Source organism: Dendrobates tinctorius, unplaced genomic scaffold (genome assembly GCF_039654945.1).
Source record: "Dendrobates tinctorius isolate UK_male_01 unplaced genomic scaffold, ASM3965494v1 ptg000102l, whole genome shotgun sequence".
In the NCBI taxonomy this organism is placed as follows: Eukaryota; Metazoa; Chordata; class Amphibia; order Anura; family Dendrobatidae; genus Dendrobates; species Dendrobates tinctorius.
This window is the reverse complement of record NW_027361770.1, coordinates 41,029,003-41,045,549: the sequence shown is the minus strand read 5'-3', so window position 1 is coordinate 41,045,549 and position 16,547 is coordinate 41,029,003. Positions and strand designations below refer to the sequence as shown.

The 16,547-nt window shown below is 51.3% G+C and overlaps 1 protein-coding gene across 4 annotated transcripts in view; it reads right to left on the bottom strand.

The window, feature by feature from the left end:
- ELP2 (elongator acetyltransferase complex subunit 2) overlaps positions 1–4,626 on the bottom strand; it is a 162,750-nt gene extending 158,124 nt beyond the window's left edge. For all 4 annotated transcript variants that reach the window (XM_073587856.1, XM_073587859.1, XM_073587857.1 and 1 more), the window contains exons 1-2: positions 4,364–4,626; positions 1,316–1,394 (exon numbers count right to left, since the gene is read on the bottom strand). In XM_073587856.1, coding sequence (XP_073443957.1) covers positions 1,316–1,394; positions 4,364–4,495 — 211 coding nt within the window. In that variant the 5' untranslated portion in view covers positions 4,496–4,626. The remainder of the gene's footprint in view (positions 1–1,315; positions 1,395–4,363) is intronic.
- Between the last annotated feature and the right edge of the window lie 11,921 nt (positions 4,627–16,547).

Genomic DNA, 16,547 nt, shown 5'->3' with positions numbered 1-16,547 from the left:
AAGTTCAAATCACTCTCAAAATATAAAGCAAACTATTTCAATTGGTAAATGGCGTAATGAATAAAAATCAAAATGCCAAAATTGTTTTATTGGTTGCAGCAACATTGCAATAAAAAGCGATCAAAACATTGTATCTACCCCAAAAGAGGTATCAATAAAAACCTCAGCTCATGGAGCAAAAAAATAAGCCCTCACCCAGCAAATGGCAACAAAAGCTAATTTTTTTTTCACCACTTAAAATAAAAACTATATGTTTTTGTATTTTCAGAATCATATTGACCTGGAGAACCATAATGCCAGATCAGTTTTACCATATACAGAACATGGAAATAAACAAAAATAAATAAACAATTGTGGGATTGGCATTTTTTGGGAATTTAGACACAATTGGACTTTTTTTTCACACTTTCCAGTGCATCACATGAAAAAACGAATGCAGTCATTCAAAAGCACAACTGGTCTCACAAAAAAAAAAATCAAGCCCTCATATGGCTATGGGGACGGAAAAATAAAAAAAAAGTTATGGTTCTTGGAAGAAGAGGAGGAAAAAACAGGAAAAAAAAGGAAAAATTGCCCGAGGATGAAGGTTTTAGAAACTGCACTTTCAACAAACCTGGCATAAATAAATAGTACCGGTGAATATAAGAAACTTTGTAATGTATCTTATCAATGAAATCAGCTTCTTTTCCCAATTATAAGTAATTTATTTTCCTTCTCCGTCACATGAACTTGTCATCCACTCTGAAAAGCATCTCAAATCCATCTTGCTGTGACAAGGACTGACAGTTCACAGTGTTGTAATGTGATGCAGCCTGTTACACTCTATGAAGAAGGAAGGATGAAAGATGAGCAGGACACAAGCAGAGAGACATAAAGATTCTGTTGAACTGTCTAACAAGACTTTTATCTCACCACAGCTAGATTTATTGGGTTCAGCTGCATTAGAATGTCATCCACGCTGCTGCTAGTCTCCATGTGCTAAAACAGGAACAAAGAGCAGGAATCCATCTGTGTGCTGTGCATGGGCGACATCATAGCAGCTAGTCTTCTCCACCAGCTCAGCGTGGATTGCAAATTAGAGATAGAGCATACAAAGAAAACTAGTGATAATTCAGGATACGTGTCATTGTCACACACAGGACCGCTTATTCTGAAAAGTTACTTGAAAGCACAGAAACCCTTTAAGTCTCCTGGTAAAAATGTCAAGCGTATCCATAAGGCTTCATATGCCATCAGAGTGGTATACATCAGCATACCTTCATTTCAGCTGTAAAGAAAAGAGATTAAGTAGATTCTGCAATATACAAGTACTTACTGCAATCAGGTTTCTGAATCCACTGAACACAGTTGACCCGCTCAGAGTGTCCATTAAGTGTAGCTATCACTGTTTTTTTCTGAAATTATAAAACAAAAATTAAATGGAATTTATAATAAAGAAATGACGCATTGTTTAAATCTCGCTTTTGAGCCAGGTGTGCTTTTATGTTGATCATAAAAATATTGAGTAATCTTGCAAGTTTCACACTGGCCACTTAGGCTTTTTAAGACTCATGTGTCACCAGAAATAACACAGGACCCACCGATCATACAACAGACGATGTCACAGCCGACCTGCTCCTTCTCCCTTCACAAATACCTTTGTACAGACTCATTAGATATTTCAATACAAAAGACAGGGATCTGACCATTGTAGCAATGTACATGTATTATTTCATGAAACAGCAGGAAGTTAGGCCGTGATTCATCAGAGTTTTTACGGAAAACACTTTAAAAATGTTGCAACTTTTTTGCGACTTTTGGCGTTTACATACCACTCTTGGCCAGTTCCACCAAATGGAAGGAGCTGGGGCAGGACACAGCATGGTGAGACTCACTCAAATAGTTCATGATGAGTTGTAACATATCTTATGCCACAAATTTCACTGTTTAAAGCAAGCTTTGAAGCGAGGAGCCAGGAGTCTTGTGTTAAAGCTTAAAAGTGGCCAGTGTGGAAATTTTAAGGTTTTTCTATTTTTGTGCAAATTGTGCTGTGTAAAACAAAACAAGAAAATACAACGTAACACAAAAATCTGATTTAAAGGGGTGTTCCCATCTCTAAAATCCTATCCCAATATGAAGTAACTATAAGAATAATATTAGCAAATAATTTCAAAAAGAAATGTAGTATAGTTATTTTGATTCACTATATTGCTTACCCCATGTGCAGGACATTGCAGTAATTTAGGAATCCATTGTCACGACCATTAACAACTAACACTATATGAGTGGTCGTCACCATGGAAACCTAAGCTACTGCAATGCCCTGCACAAGTGGTAAGCGACATAGCAAATCAGAAGAACTGTACTATATTTCTATTTGGAAGTATTTGCTAATATTATATCTACATATTGGGGTAGGATCACGGAGATGGGAATAACCCTTTAATCAATAGATAATCATTTTCTAATGACACATTCCCTTTAAACATCCTGTGAATTAAAAGGAACTTAGTATTTACTAAACACCTGCAATTAAATATACAATTCTATTCAATGGTTGCAAAACTTTGTACCGAGGAGAGCCACCTCACCCAGGGATCTGCCACCAAACTCAAGAATTCCAGCCTGATATCCTTTGGTTCCGGGGTTTTTACAGGATCCATGACACATCTGATTAGATCAGCAGATATTCACAGATCACACTGACACAATGGGAACCACAGGTCTGAGCTCTACGTGAACATGTTAGTGTCACCAGCATGCCCAGACTCCTGCCATCTACACTGGTGTGCGCCCAGCCTCCTGCCACGTACACTGGTGTACGCCCAGACTCCTGCCACGTACACTGGTGTGCGCCCAGGCTCCTGCCACCTACACTGGAGCCTCCTGCCATCTACACTGGTGTGCGCCCAGGCTCCTGCCACCTACACTGGTGTGCGCCCAGGCTCCTGCCATCTACACTGGTGTGCGCCAAGACTCCTGCCATCTACACTGGCGTGCGCCCAGGCTCCTGCCACCTACACTGGCGTGCGCCCAGGCTCCTGCCACCTACACTGGCGTGCGCCCAGGCTCCTGCCACCTACACTGGCGTGCGCCCAGGCTCCTGCCACCTACACTGGCGTGCGCCCAGGCTCCTGCCACCTACACTGGCGTGCGCCCAGGCTCCTGCCACCTACACTGACGTGCGCCCAGGCTCCTGCCACCTACACTGGCGTGCGCCCAGGCTCCTGCCACCTACACTGGCGTGCGCCCAGGCTCCTGCCACCTACACTGGCGTGCGCCCAGGCTCCTGCCACCTACACTGGCGTACGCCCAGGCTCCTGCCACCTACACTGGCGTACGCCCAGGCTCCTGCCACCTACACTGGCGTACGCCCAGGCTCCTGCCACCTACACTGGTGTACGCCCAGGCTCCTGCCACCTATACTGGTGTGCGCCCAGACTCCTGCCACCTACACTGGTGTGCGCCCAGACTCCTGCCACCTACACTGGTGTGTGCCCAGATTTATGTCACATACACTGGTGTGTGCACAGACTCCTGCCATCCACACTGGTGTGCGCCCAGACTTCTACGGTGTGTGCGCAGGCTCCTGGCACCCACGCTGGTGTGTGCGCAGGGTCCTGCCACCTACACTGGTGTGCGCCCAGGCTCCTGCCACCTACACTGGTGTGAGCCCAGGCTCCTGCCACCTACACTGGTGTGCGCCCAGGCTCCTGCCACCTACACTGGTGTGCGCCCAGATTTATGTCACCTACGCTGGTGTGTGCCCAGGCTCCTGCCACCCACGCTGGTGTGTGCCCAGGCTCCTGCCACCCACGCTGGTGTGTGCCCAGGCTCCTGCCACCCACGCTGGTGTGTGCCCAGGCTCCTGCCACCCACGCTGGTGTGTGCCCAGGCTCCTGCCACCCACGCTGGTGTGTGCCCAGGCTCCTGCCACCCACGCTGGTGTGTGCCCAGGCTCCTGCCACCCACGCTGGTGTGTGCCCAGGCTCCTGCCACCCACGCTGGTGTGTGCCCAGGCTCCTGCCACCCACGCTGGTGTGTGCCCAGGCTCCTGGCACCTACGCTGGTGTGTGCACAGACTCCTGGCACCTACGCTGGTGTGTGCCCAGACTCCTGCCACCTACACTGGTGTGTGCACAGATTCCTGCCACCTACACTGGTGTGCGCCCACACTCCTGTCACCTACACTGGTGTGCGCCCACACTCCTGTCACCTACACTGGTGTGCGCCCACACTCCTGTCACCTACACTGGTGTGCGCCCACACTCCTGTCACCTACACTGGTGTGTGCCCAGCCTCATGCATCCTGTACCTGTCACCTGGTTCTCCCCTCCCCCTGCAGCAGGCTGTCAGCTGCAGACATGAGGCCCATAGCGCCTACCTGAGGGCTGTACAGTACCACACAGTGACACGTCCCACATGCCAGCACACCACCCCGGCTCCAGCTCAAACAGTGCGGGCACCGGTTCACAGAAAAAGCCGCATGTGAGAGATGCACTGTGGACGCCGCCATGTTGGATCCTGGAAGCTTCAGCTACAGTGAGCGTAGCATTCTACTGAAGGAAAGGACCTGCGATGACGGTGTGAGCATGTGATCAGTCATCAGTCACGTGAGATGGGGAGCTACTGTCTGCGTTAACGGGAATTTCCGGTGGCTTTCTATTGGGTGTGACCACGGCCTCATAAGCAAGTAATGTGAAAGTCGCTTTAGGGAGAGTTATATGTGTAGAACATGCAGTCTATGAATGTGTGTGTAACGTGGTGCAGATCAAATGAAAATCCTCCCTGCCGCCACTAGGAGGCGCTCACAGGATATGAAAGTCATTGATTATGAGCTGGACACAATCCAGAGATGTGAGCTCCCCCTAGTGGCAGCTGGAAGTATACAGAATGTTATGCTGCTGCTAATTCTGTTGCTGGGCCTGTGGAAAGGGAGGACGTGGAGCTTTGCGTCAGACAAATGGCGCTTAAGACAAAAATATCCTGGAAAATAAAAAATAGCTGTGTAGGGTGTATGTAGCAGGTGACTAAAGGTGGCCATACACATAACTGCAACACACGCATTGTCTGCGGGACAGGCGGAGGGCCGCGTACATCGCTGGCAGTTTTGCTTCATAGTTGGCTCCTGCCTCATTGGTGGCTCGTGTCCCATAGGTGACTCCTGCCTCATAGGTGGCACCTGTCCCGTAGGTGACTCCTGCCTCATAGGTGGCACCTGTCTCATAGGTGGCTCCTGTCCCATAGGTGGCTCCTGCCCCATAGGTGGCTCCTGTCTCAGAGATGGCTCCTACCCGATAGTTGGCTCCTGTCCCATAGGTGGCTCCTGTCCCATAAGTGGCTCCTGTCCCATAGGTGGCTCCTGCCTCATAGGTGGCTCCTGTCCCATAGGTGGCTCCTGTCCCATAGGTGGCTCCTGCCTCATAGGTGGCACCTGTCTCATAGGTGGCTCCTGTCCCATAGGTGGCTCCTGCCCCATAGGTGGCTCCTGTCCCATAGGTGGCTCCTGCCCCATAGGTGGCTCCTGTCCCATAGGTGACTCCTGCCCCATAGGTGGCTCCTGTCTCAGAGATGGCTCCTACCCGATAGTTGGCTCCTGTCCCATAGGTGGCTCCTGCCTCATAGGTGGCTCCTGTCCCATAGGCGGCTCCTGCCCCATATGTGGCTCCTGTCCCATAAGTGGCTCCTGTCCCATAGGTGGCTCCTGTCCCATAAGTGGCTCCTGTCCCATAGGTGGCTTCTGCCTCATAGGTGACTCCTGCCTCATAGGTGGCTTCTGCCTCATAGGTGGCTCCTGTCCCATAGGTGGCTCCTGTCCCATAGGTGGCTCCTGTCCCATAAGTGGCTCCTGTCCCATAGGTGGCTTCTGCCTCATAGGTGGCTCCTGTCTCAGAGATAGCTCCTGCCTCATAGGTGGCTCCTGTCCCATAGGTGGCTCCTGTCCCATAAGTGGCTCCTGTCCCATAGGTGGCTCCTGCCTCATAGGTGGCTCCAGTCTCAGAGATGGCTCCTGCCCCATAGTTGGCTCCTGTTCCATAAGTGGCTCCTGTCCCATATGTGGCTCCTGCCTCATAGGTAGCTCCTGTCTCAGAGATTGCTTCTGCCACATAGTTGGCTCCTGTCCCACAGGTGGCTCCTGCCTCATACGGGGCTCCTGTCCAATAGGTGGCTCTTGCCTCATAGGTGGCTCCTGTCCCATAGGCGGCTCCTGCCTCATAGATTGTTTCTGGCTCATAGTTGACTTTTTCCTATAGGTAGCTCCTGTACCATAGGTGGCTCCTGCCTCATAGATTGCTCCTGGCCCATAGGTGGCTCCTGGCCCATAGGTGGCTCCTGCCTCATAGTTGGCTCCTGTCTCAGAGATGGCTCCTGCCCCATAGTTGGCTCCTGTCCCATAGGTGGCTCCTGTCCCACAGGTGGCTCCTGCCCCATATGTGGCGCCTGTCTCAGAGATGGCTCCTACCCGATAGTTGGCTCCTGTCCAATATGTGGCTCCTGTCCCATAAGTGGCTCCTGTCCCATAGGTGGCTCCTGCCTCATAGGTGGCTCCTGTCCCATAGGTGGCTCCTGTCCCATAAGTGGCTCCTGTCCCATAGGTGGCTTCTACCTCATAGGTGGCTCCTGCCTCATAGGTGGCTTCTGCCTCATAGGTGGCTCCTGTCCCATAGGTGGCTCCTGTCCCATAAGTGGCTCCTGTCCCATAAGTGGCTCCTGTCCCATAGGTGGCTTCTGCCTCATAGGTGGCTCCTGTCTCAGAGATGGCTCCTGCCTCATAGGTGGCTCCTGTCCCATAGGTGGCTCCTGTCCCATAAGTGGCTCCTGTCCCATAGGTGGCTTCTGCCTCATAGGTGGCTCCTGCCTCATAGGTGGCTCCTGTCTCAGAGATGGCTCCTGCCCCATAGTTGGCTCCTGTTCCATAAGTGGCTCCTGTCCCATATGTGGCTCCTGCCTCATAGGTAGCTCCTGTCTCAGAGATTGCTCCTGCCACATAGTTGGCTCCTGTCCCACAGGTGGCTCCTGCCTCATACGGGGCTCCTGTCCAATAGGTGGCTCTTGCCTCATAGGTGGCTCCTGTCCCATAGGCGGCTCCTGCCTCATAGATTGTTTCTGGCTCATAGTTGACTTTTTCCTATAGGTAGCTCCTGTACCATAGGTGGCTCCTGCCTCATAGATTTCTCCTGGCCCATAGGTGGCTCCTGGCCCATAGGTGGCTCCTGCCTCATAGTTGGCTCCTGTCTCAGAGATGGCTCCTGCCCCATAGTTGGCTCCTGTCCCATAGGTGGCTCCTGTCCCACAGGTGGCTCCTGCCTCATACGTGGCCCCTGTCCAATAGGTGGCTCCTGCCTCATAGGTGGCTCCTGTCTCAGAGATGGCTCCTGCCCAATAGTTGGCTCCTGTCCCATAGGTGGCTCCTGTCCCACAGGTGGCTCCTGCCTCATACATGGCCCCTGTCCAATAGGTGGCTCCTGCCTCATAGGTGGCTCCTGTCTCAGAGATAGCTCCTGCCCCATAGTTGGCTCCTGTCCCATAGGTGGCTCCTGTCCCACAGGTGGCTCCTGCCTCATACGTGGCTCCTGTCCAATAGGTGGCTCTTGCCTCATAGGTGGCTCCTGTCCCATAGGCGGCTCCTGCCTCTTTGATTGCTCCTGTCTCATAGTTGACTTTTTTCTATAGAGAGCTCCTGTCCCATAGGTGGATCCTGCTTCATAGGTGGCTCCTGCACTATAGGTGGCTCCTGCCTCATAGGTGGCTCCTGCCTCTTTGGTGGCTCCTGCCTCATTGGTGGCTCCTGTCCCATAGGTGGCTCCTGCCTCATAGATTGCTCCTGGCCCAGAGTTGGCTTTATTCCCATAGGTGGCTCCTGTCCCATAGGTGGCTCCTGTCCCATATGTGGCTCCTGCCCCATAGGTGGCTCCTGTGCCATAGGTGGCTCCTGCCCCATAGGTAGCTTCTGCCTCATAAGTGGCTCCTGCCCCATAGGTGGCTCCTGCCTCATAGGTTGCTCCTGCCTCATAGGTGGCTCCTGTCCCATAGGTGGCTCCTGCCTCATTGATGGCTCCTGACACATATGTGGCTTCTGCCCCGTAGTAGTCTCCTGACCCATTGGTGGCTCCTGTCTCATAGGTGGCTCCTGTCCTATAGGTGACTCCTGCCTCATAGTTGCTCCTGGCCCATAGTTGGCTTTTTTCCCATAGGTGGCTCCTGTCCCAAAGGTGGCTCCTGCCTCATAGGTTGCTCCTGGTCAATTAGTGGCTCCTGTCCCATATGTGGCTCCTGTCCCACAGGTGGCTCCTGCCTCATACGTGGCTCCTGTCCAATAGGTGGCTCTTGCCTCATAGGTGGCTCCTGTCCCATAGGCGGCTCCTGCCTCTTTGATTGCTCCTGTCTCATAGTTGACTTTTTCTATAGAGAGCTCCTGTCCCATAGGTGGATCCTGCTTCATAGGTGGCTCCTGCACTATAGGTGGCTCCTGCCTCATAGGTGGCTCCTGCCTCTTTGGTGGCTCCTGCCTCATTGGTGGCTCCTGTCCCATAGGTGGCTCCTGCCTCATAGATTGCTCCTGGCCCAGAGTTGGCTTTATTCCCATAGGTGGCTCCTGTCCCATAGGTGGCTCCTGTCCCATATGTGGCTCCTGCCCCATAGGTGGCTCCTGTGCCATAGGTGGCTCCTGCCCCATAGGTAGCTTCTGCCTCATAAGTGGCTCCTGCCCCATAGGTGGCTCCTGCCTCATAGGTTGCTCCTGCCTCATAGGTGGCTCCTGTCCCATAGGTGGCTCCTGCCTCATTGATGGCTCCTGACACATATGTGGCTTCTGCCCCGTAGTAGTCTCCTGACCCATTGGTGGCTCCTGTCTCATAGGTGGCTCCTGTCCTATAGGTGACTCCTGCCTCATAGTTGCTCCTGGCCCATAGTTGGCTTTTTTCCCATAGGTGGCTCCTGTCCCAAAGGTGGCTCCTGCCTCATAGGTTGCTCCTGGTCCATTAGTGGCTCCTGTCCCATATGTGGCTCCTGCCCCATAGGTGGCTCCTGCCTCTTAGGTGGCTCCTGCCCCATAGGTGGCTCCTGCCTCATAAGTGGCTCCTGCCCCATAGGTGGCTCCTGCCTCATAGGTTGCTCCTGCCTCATCGGTGGCTCCTGTCCCATAGGTGGCTCCTGCCTCATTGATGGCTCCTGACACATACAGTATGTGGCTTCTGCCCCGTAGTTGTCTCCTGTCCCATAGGTGTCTCCCGTCCCACGGGTGGCTCCTGCCTTATAGATGGCTCCTTTCCAATAGGTGGCTCCTGCCTCATAGGTGGCTCTTGCCTCATAGATGGCTCCTTTCCAATAGGTGGCTCCTGGCTTATAGGTGGCTCCTGTCCCATAGGTGGCTCCTGCCTCATAAGTGGCTCCTTTCCAATAGGTGGCTTCTGCCTCATAGCTGGCTCCTGTCCCATAGGTGGCTCCTGTTCCCTAGGTGACACCTATCCCATAGCGGCCCCTACACAGTGAATGGTTATAGTATTTCCTGGACTGTTTTTGATCAGCTTCGTTGATCCAATATTTATACATTTTTTAGTCTGTGTTCATTTTTACCATCCGTGTGGCATCCGTTTTCTCATATGCAAAAAATCAAACATTTCCAGTCATCTCCCACCAATGAGACACTAAGATACGGACTGCAGTTGAATGTAAAATGGAAGGCATCCGTGTGCTAGGTGTTTTCTTTTATATCAGACCCATTGTTGACTGTGTGAGTTTAGACGGCTCCTTTTTTCTTTGTTTTTCTTTTGCTCGGTCAGTAAAAAACACAAGCAGACCAATAGAGAATAAGTGGTGCGTGCTCTGTCTGTGGTAAATGAGTGTCTGAATGAGGTTATATGATTACATCTTTAGGCCTCTTTCACACATCAGTATTTTTGATCAGTATTTCATCAGTATTTGCCAAAACCAGGAGTGTCTCCGAAATAAAGAACAGGAGTCAGTCTTTCAATTATATTTTTTTCTCGGTAAGTTCCATTCCAGGCTTTGGCATACAAACACTGATGCAAAATACTGACCAAATACTGAGGTGTGAATGAGCCTTTAGAGGGAGTCTGTCAGCAGTACTGACCCCTGATAACTGCTATGATTTTTATACTATGGGGAGACCCCCTTTAAGAGTGTATTCTAAGGTAACATCACAAAATCATTTTAATGTCATAGAGACATGTCAGAAGCTGCAGGTGTGTGATGTCGTACAGATGTTCTCTCGCTCTGGTTTTGAGTTTTCTGCTTGTAGATCCTACTTATTTTAAGTTGCATTCTTTACATTCAATAATATGTATTATATGATCAGAATTGCAATTAAAAAATCTATCATGGTTGGAAAAGGATTGTGTTTTTAGTTTGAAGTGAGGTCTTACACTGGTGATGACCTCACCCATAGTAGCCCTTCACTTATAGCCAGATTTTTGATCGATTGATGTTGTTATAAGGCTTGTACAGGCTGGGCGTTACAAAATTCTGGGAACAATCCTGATACCAACTTTCATAATGGTGTCCATCGTGTAATCATCTCTTAAAATTTGGATATTTTGGTTTTCAATTGTAGAAATATCTTTAAAAAATTAAATGATTGACAATATACTTGTCACACCGCTCCTCACACCGCCGCGGCCGCCGCCGGCCTTGCCGCTGCCTCCCAACCCCCAGCACACTTACCCGTCCTCGGCATCCCTGTGCGCTCCCGCTCTGCCTCCTGCTTCCTCTCCTCCCCTAAGGGCGCACAGCCATCCTGTGTTTAGCAGTGCACGCGCACTCCATTCTCTCTGCTCTGTGCCCCTGGAGGACCCTGACTCGGAAGTTCCCTACACACTCTCCTTATCAGGCCGCCTCTTCCTCCTGGCGGTGCCTGCTTGTCATTTGTGCCTCACAAGTGATCCTGGCCCCACGTCCCTCTGAGCTTGTCCCTGCCTGCAGCTCCTATTGCCTGTTCCTGAATCTCACTTTCCCTCTCCGTTTTCCTCTCTCCCAGCTCGCAACCTTTCTGGAGACTTTTCATAAAGTCTTCGACAAGCCTGGTCTCTACCACCAAGTCCCTATTTAGTCTCCGCCAGGGTACTCTCTCTGTTGGTCACTACGCTATCCAGTTCCGTACGTTGTCCTCCGAGCTGGGATGGAACAACGAGGCCCTGGTAGGAGCTTTTTGCCAAGGTTTGTCCGCTCGAATTAAAGACGAGCTGGCAGGGCGAGACACATCAACGTCTCTCGAGGACCTCATTTCCCTGGCTACGCGTTTCGATCTACGCTTCCAGGAGCGTTCCCGTGAAGCTACCAGGGAGAGAAGGCCTTCTCGTTCATCTCCAGCTACACGCAGCCCTCCCCGCTCGCGATTTTCCACGGCGGCTTCAACACCAGAGCCCATGCAGGTGGACCGCCTCAAGTCGGCTGAGCTGCGTCGCCAAGAGAGACTCGTCCAGGGTCTCTGCCTCTATTGTGGCAGTGCCGCTCATTTTCTGCGTTCCTGTCTGGTGCCTAGGACAGGTAAGAGAGGCCTCCCTTGGTGTCAGTGATACCTCTTTACCCTTGACTCTCTCTGTCTTGTTAAACCTGGGTTCTAAACGCTTTTCAGAAGTGGCCTATATAGACTTTGGGGCAGCAGCGAACTTCATCCAGTCAGGTCCCTAGAGACTCCTCGGCGGATAGCTTCGGTGTACGGCGCACCTCTGCGAGAGACCGTTTCCCTGGTCATGGAGGAGGTGGAGCTACAGATCGGAGCCTTACACCGTGAGAGAATAGCCTTCTTCATGCTGCCCTCGTTGTCCCATACCTTCCTCTTAGGTCTTCCTTGGTTAAGGATACATGAACCTGTCTTGGATTGGCGGTCTGGAGACATTCTTCGTTGGGGTCAGTCCTGCCAGACTAAGTGCCTCCTTCCTGTTCAGCCTCTGAAGACTTCGCAGCCAACCACGGTGCCTGCAGACTTGACTTCGGCCTATTGGGCCTTCACCGACGTCTTCAATAAGAAGGAGGCAGAGAGGTTTCCTGTTAAGGCGGCGGAACACGCTTAAAAAAAAATATAAATAAACGTGTTCGCCGCCCGGGGTCCACCGTGCGGCAGGTGATATGGCTGCTAGCGGTAACGTGCACGGGGTTCACTGCACCCAGTGCACTAAAGCAAGCTCTGTTAAGATCACAGAACTGCACGCTTAAAGCATGCAAAAACCGCTGAGTCTGTTCTAGGTCACAGACTCCAGCAGAGCAGATAAATAGTCACAGGAGTAGCCTTAGACGTCAGGAGAACTCCGTCTAGACCTACCGTGAGAGAGAGGTGCGAGACGTCGCAACTGCGAACGCTCGAGGAACTGCAAACGCAGCGTGGTGAGAATGGAGCCTCAGCGGAGACACCGCGATATCGGACGCTAGCTGCTGAGACAGAAGTAGCTGGAGCGCGCTGACGCTAGCGCTGCTACTGGTGGCTGCCCAATCACTCACACAGTCGTAATATCAGAGGGAAGGGGTTTCATAATAAGTCAGCCATCAGTCCAAGCATCCGTCACCATACACACAGCAGCAGTATGAAAATATTAGCGCATGGCATAGCGGCCATGCGCACTTTTTATAGCGTACAGGACCTCCAGAGCCCTGAGCTGAACCAATGGAAACAGGAGCAGGACCTGAGCACCTGACTCCTGAACTCCAATGGAAACTCATTCCACGAGCATGCTCAGAAGCTGGCTGAAAGGACTTAGCCTCTGGAGACAAATGTGAGGATCTGGATCTCTGCATATGTATGGCAGGACACAGATTCCTAACATTTCCCCCGCATCATCCATACGATTGCCCCATCGACCTTATTCCAGGCTCTACTCCACCCAGGGGCCGAATCTATCCTCTGAACCCTCTTGAGTCCCAAGCCATGATCGAGTACGTCCAGGAAAATCTGGCCAGAGGCTTTATCTGGAAGTCGTCTTCACCCGCTGGCGCAGGTTTCTTCTTTGTCAAGAAGAAGGACGGATCTCTTCGTCCCTGTTAGGCGTCAGATTCCTGCGGCTACACAGCAGGAATCCAGAGCCTCACATTCTGCAGTCTCCCATTATTTATCAACCACAGAGGAGATTGCTCAGCAATCCCAGTGTCACAGATGCTCTGGCCAGACCTGCTCTATGGGTCTGGCTGTTGCTGCCACTTTTGGGTCAGCAATAGCAATGCAGACTGCTCAGCAGCAAATCGCTCCTGAGGCTAAGTCCCTCCGCCACTCTACTGAGCATGCTCACGAGACGATCTCCCATTGGAGATCGGGAGTCACGTGCTCAGGTCCTTCTCCTGATCTCATTGGTCCATCTCAGAGATCTGGAAGGTCCCGCACGACTATAAAAGGTCCGCATGGCCGCTCGGCCACACGCTAGTATAGGCTATACTTGCTATGTGTGAATGGTGACGGATGTATGATTCTGGTGACTAACTCATTTGAAACCCCTTCCCTCTGATATTACGCATGTGGTTAGGAAATTAGTTTAGCAGTCAGCGCCAGTCAGTGGCAAGCCATACGCCACAGTGCATACCGCACCGCTACACTACCGTCCGATAGTGTGATGCCTCACGGCACTGTCGTACAGCGGCAGTAGTTACCGCCGCGCTGCAGGTAGCAGCACTTACCGGCGTCCGCGGTAGCGACGCCGCACGCTCGGTAGGTCAAGACGGACACCGACCTCTGTCTTAGGCCGTGTCCTGTGACCATATACCGCGTGTGCTCGCCAGCTGAGACCTGTGAAGCTAACAGGCTCGCCATTTATGCTTTAGCTCCTCTGTGAGTGCAACAGAGTCCGCTCTGCGCACCTCGGGTGACGTTTAACCTGAGCGCAGTATACCGCCATATAGTGAGTCTGCCATTACTCAGCAGCGGTTGTTACACGGCAAACACACTTTCTATTTATATTTAGTGCGTTCCGCCATCCCTAACAGTCCCTGTATTGACTACCGGAGAATTAATGAAATCACTATCAAGATCAAGTACCCGCTGCCTCTCATCCCGGAGTTATTCGATCGGCTGCGGGGAGCAAGGATCTTTACCAAACTGGATCTCCGTGGGGCCTACAATCTCATCCGTATTCGCTCCGGAGATGAATGGAAAACCGCTTTCAACACCAGGGACGGGCACTATGAGTATCTGGTCATGCCCTTCGGTTTGTGCAATGCCCCCACAGTATTCCAGGAATTTGTAAATGATATTTTCCGAGACCTTCTGTACTCCTATGTGGTGGTATATCTGAACGATATTCTTGTCTTCTCTCCAGACCTGTTCACCCATAGAAAAAATGTCCGTCAAGTACTGCTGCGTCTGAGGGAGAATCGCCTGTATGCTAAGCTGGATAAGTGCGCCTTTGAGCAGTCGTCCCTCCCGTTCCTGGGTTACATCATCTCTGACTCAGTCTTATGCATGGATCCAGAGAAAGTGTCCGCTGTGCTCAACTGGCCGCGTCCTCATGGTATTAAGGCAATTCAGCGATTTTTTGGCTTCGCAAATTACTACCGGCAGTTTATCCCTCACTTCTCTTTGATCCGCAAGGGGGCTAACCCTCACCTCTGGTCATCCGAGGCCGAGAACGCCTTCCTGTCTCCGAAGCGAGCCTTCGCCAGCGCACCCGTGCTCCATCGCCCAGAGGCTAATAAACCTTTCGTCCTTGAGGTTGATGCCTCTGCAACCGGGGCCGGAGCAGTGCTTTCTCAGAGATCTTCCTCCGGACGGCTTGTTACCTGCGGTTTCTTTTTTCAAAACGTTCACCACCTCGGAACGGAACTATTCCATCTGTGACAGGGAACTGCTGGCCATCAAGTTGGCGCTGGAGGAGTGGAGTTACTTATTGGAGGGAGCCGTACATCCTTTTAAAATCTACACGGACCATAAAAACTTAGCTTACATCCGGTCGGCTCAGAGACTCAACCCTCGGCAAGCCAGGTGATCCCTGTTCTTTGGCCATTTCGATTTTGAGCTTCACTTCCGTCCCGGCAACAAAAACCACAATGCCGACGCTTTGTCCAGGTCCTTCTTGTCTGCAGATACTGAGGAAGAACCCACGCACATCATGGACCCTTCCAGGCTCATCATGGTGGCACCTGTTACGCTAACTTCTGTACCTCCTGGTAAAACTTTTATACTAGAGAAGAATCGGAGGCGAGTCTTACGCTGGGGGCATGCCTCCCAACTTGCAGGTCATGTCGGTCTTAAAAAGATTCTCGTCCTCGTGTCCCGCTACTACTGGTGGCCTATCCTTCTCCATGATGTCCAAAGTTTTGTTGCTTCTTGTCCGTCCTGTGCCAAGAACAAAGTTCCTGGGCAGTTGCCCTCTGGTCTCCTACACCCGCTCCCAGCCCTTCGAATCTGTGGCTGCACATTGCAATAGACTTTATTACCGATCTACCTCGGTCTTCGGGCGGCACAGTCATCCTTGTGGTCGTGGACAGATTCTCCAAAATGGCTCACTTCATCTCTCACCCTTGTTTACCCTCAGCACCTGACTTGGCGAAAATTTTCATCCACCATATCTGTCTCCACGGTCTACCTCAACATATCGTTTCGGACAGGGGAGTCCAGTTCACCTCGCGGTTTTGGAGAGCTCTATGCCAGTCTATGAACGTCACACTTGACTTCTCCTCAGCATACCACCCACAGTCCAACGGTCAAGTGGAGCAGACTAACCAGAGCCTGGTGAATTATCTCCGTCATTTCTCTAATGCCCACCAGAATGACTGGTCTGACTTACTCCCATGGACTGAATTCGCATATAACAATCACACCAGCGAATCTTCGGCCAAGTCACCTTTCTTTGTCGTCTATGGGCAACATCCAGGCATACCCCTACCGGTCCCTCCTGTCTCGGGTGTACCGGTGGCTGATCTTCTGTCCGGGAAATTCTCCAGGATCTGGCAGGAGACCAAGACCGCTCTCGAGCTAGCACGTGACAGGATGAAAAAACACGCAGACAAGAGGCGCTTGGATTCCCCACTATATCAGCTGGGCGATAAGGTTTGGTTATCCTCCAAGTTCATTCGCCTAAAAATCCCGTTGCATAAACTAGGTCCCCGGTATATTGGACCCTTTGAGGTCTTGGCCCGCATCAATGATGTCTCCTACAAGCTGCGGCTTCCCGCCTCGCTCCACATCCCTAACTCCTTTCACGTGTCCCTTCTAAAACCTGTTATCCTCAACCAATTCCACGCCTCTGCTACCCATTCACCTCCACGTGTCTCTGCTGATGATTTATTTCAGGAAAACAAAAAACAAATCAAAAAACAGAGAAGGCGGGCAAGGACGGAAACACCATAAACGTCCAAGGGATGGTAACCAGACGCAGAAGAAAGTTTTAAACAGCGTGGACTTTTCGAATGTTTTGAACTTATCGCAGCAGGTATTAACCCCTATGCAGCTACGTGTGCTTAGTTATGGACTTAATTTTGTACCAGCCAAAACTTTTGATCTTTTTGGGACATTATTGGATGTTAACTGTTTTGTACGAAATCTTATGGTAAAAAGACATTTTTTTCTGATCATGACAATGATACTGAGGATGATATTTTTATATCTGGCGTTAATGAATACAGGTCTC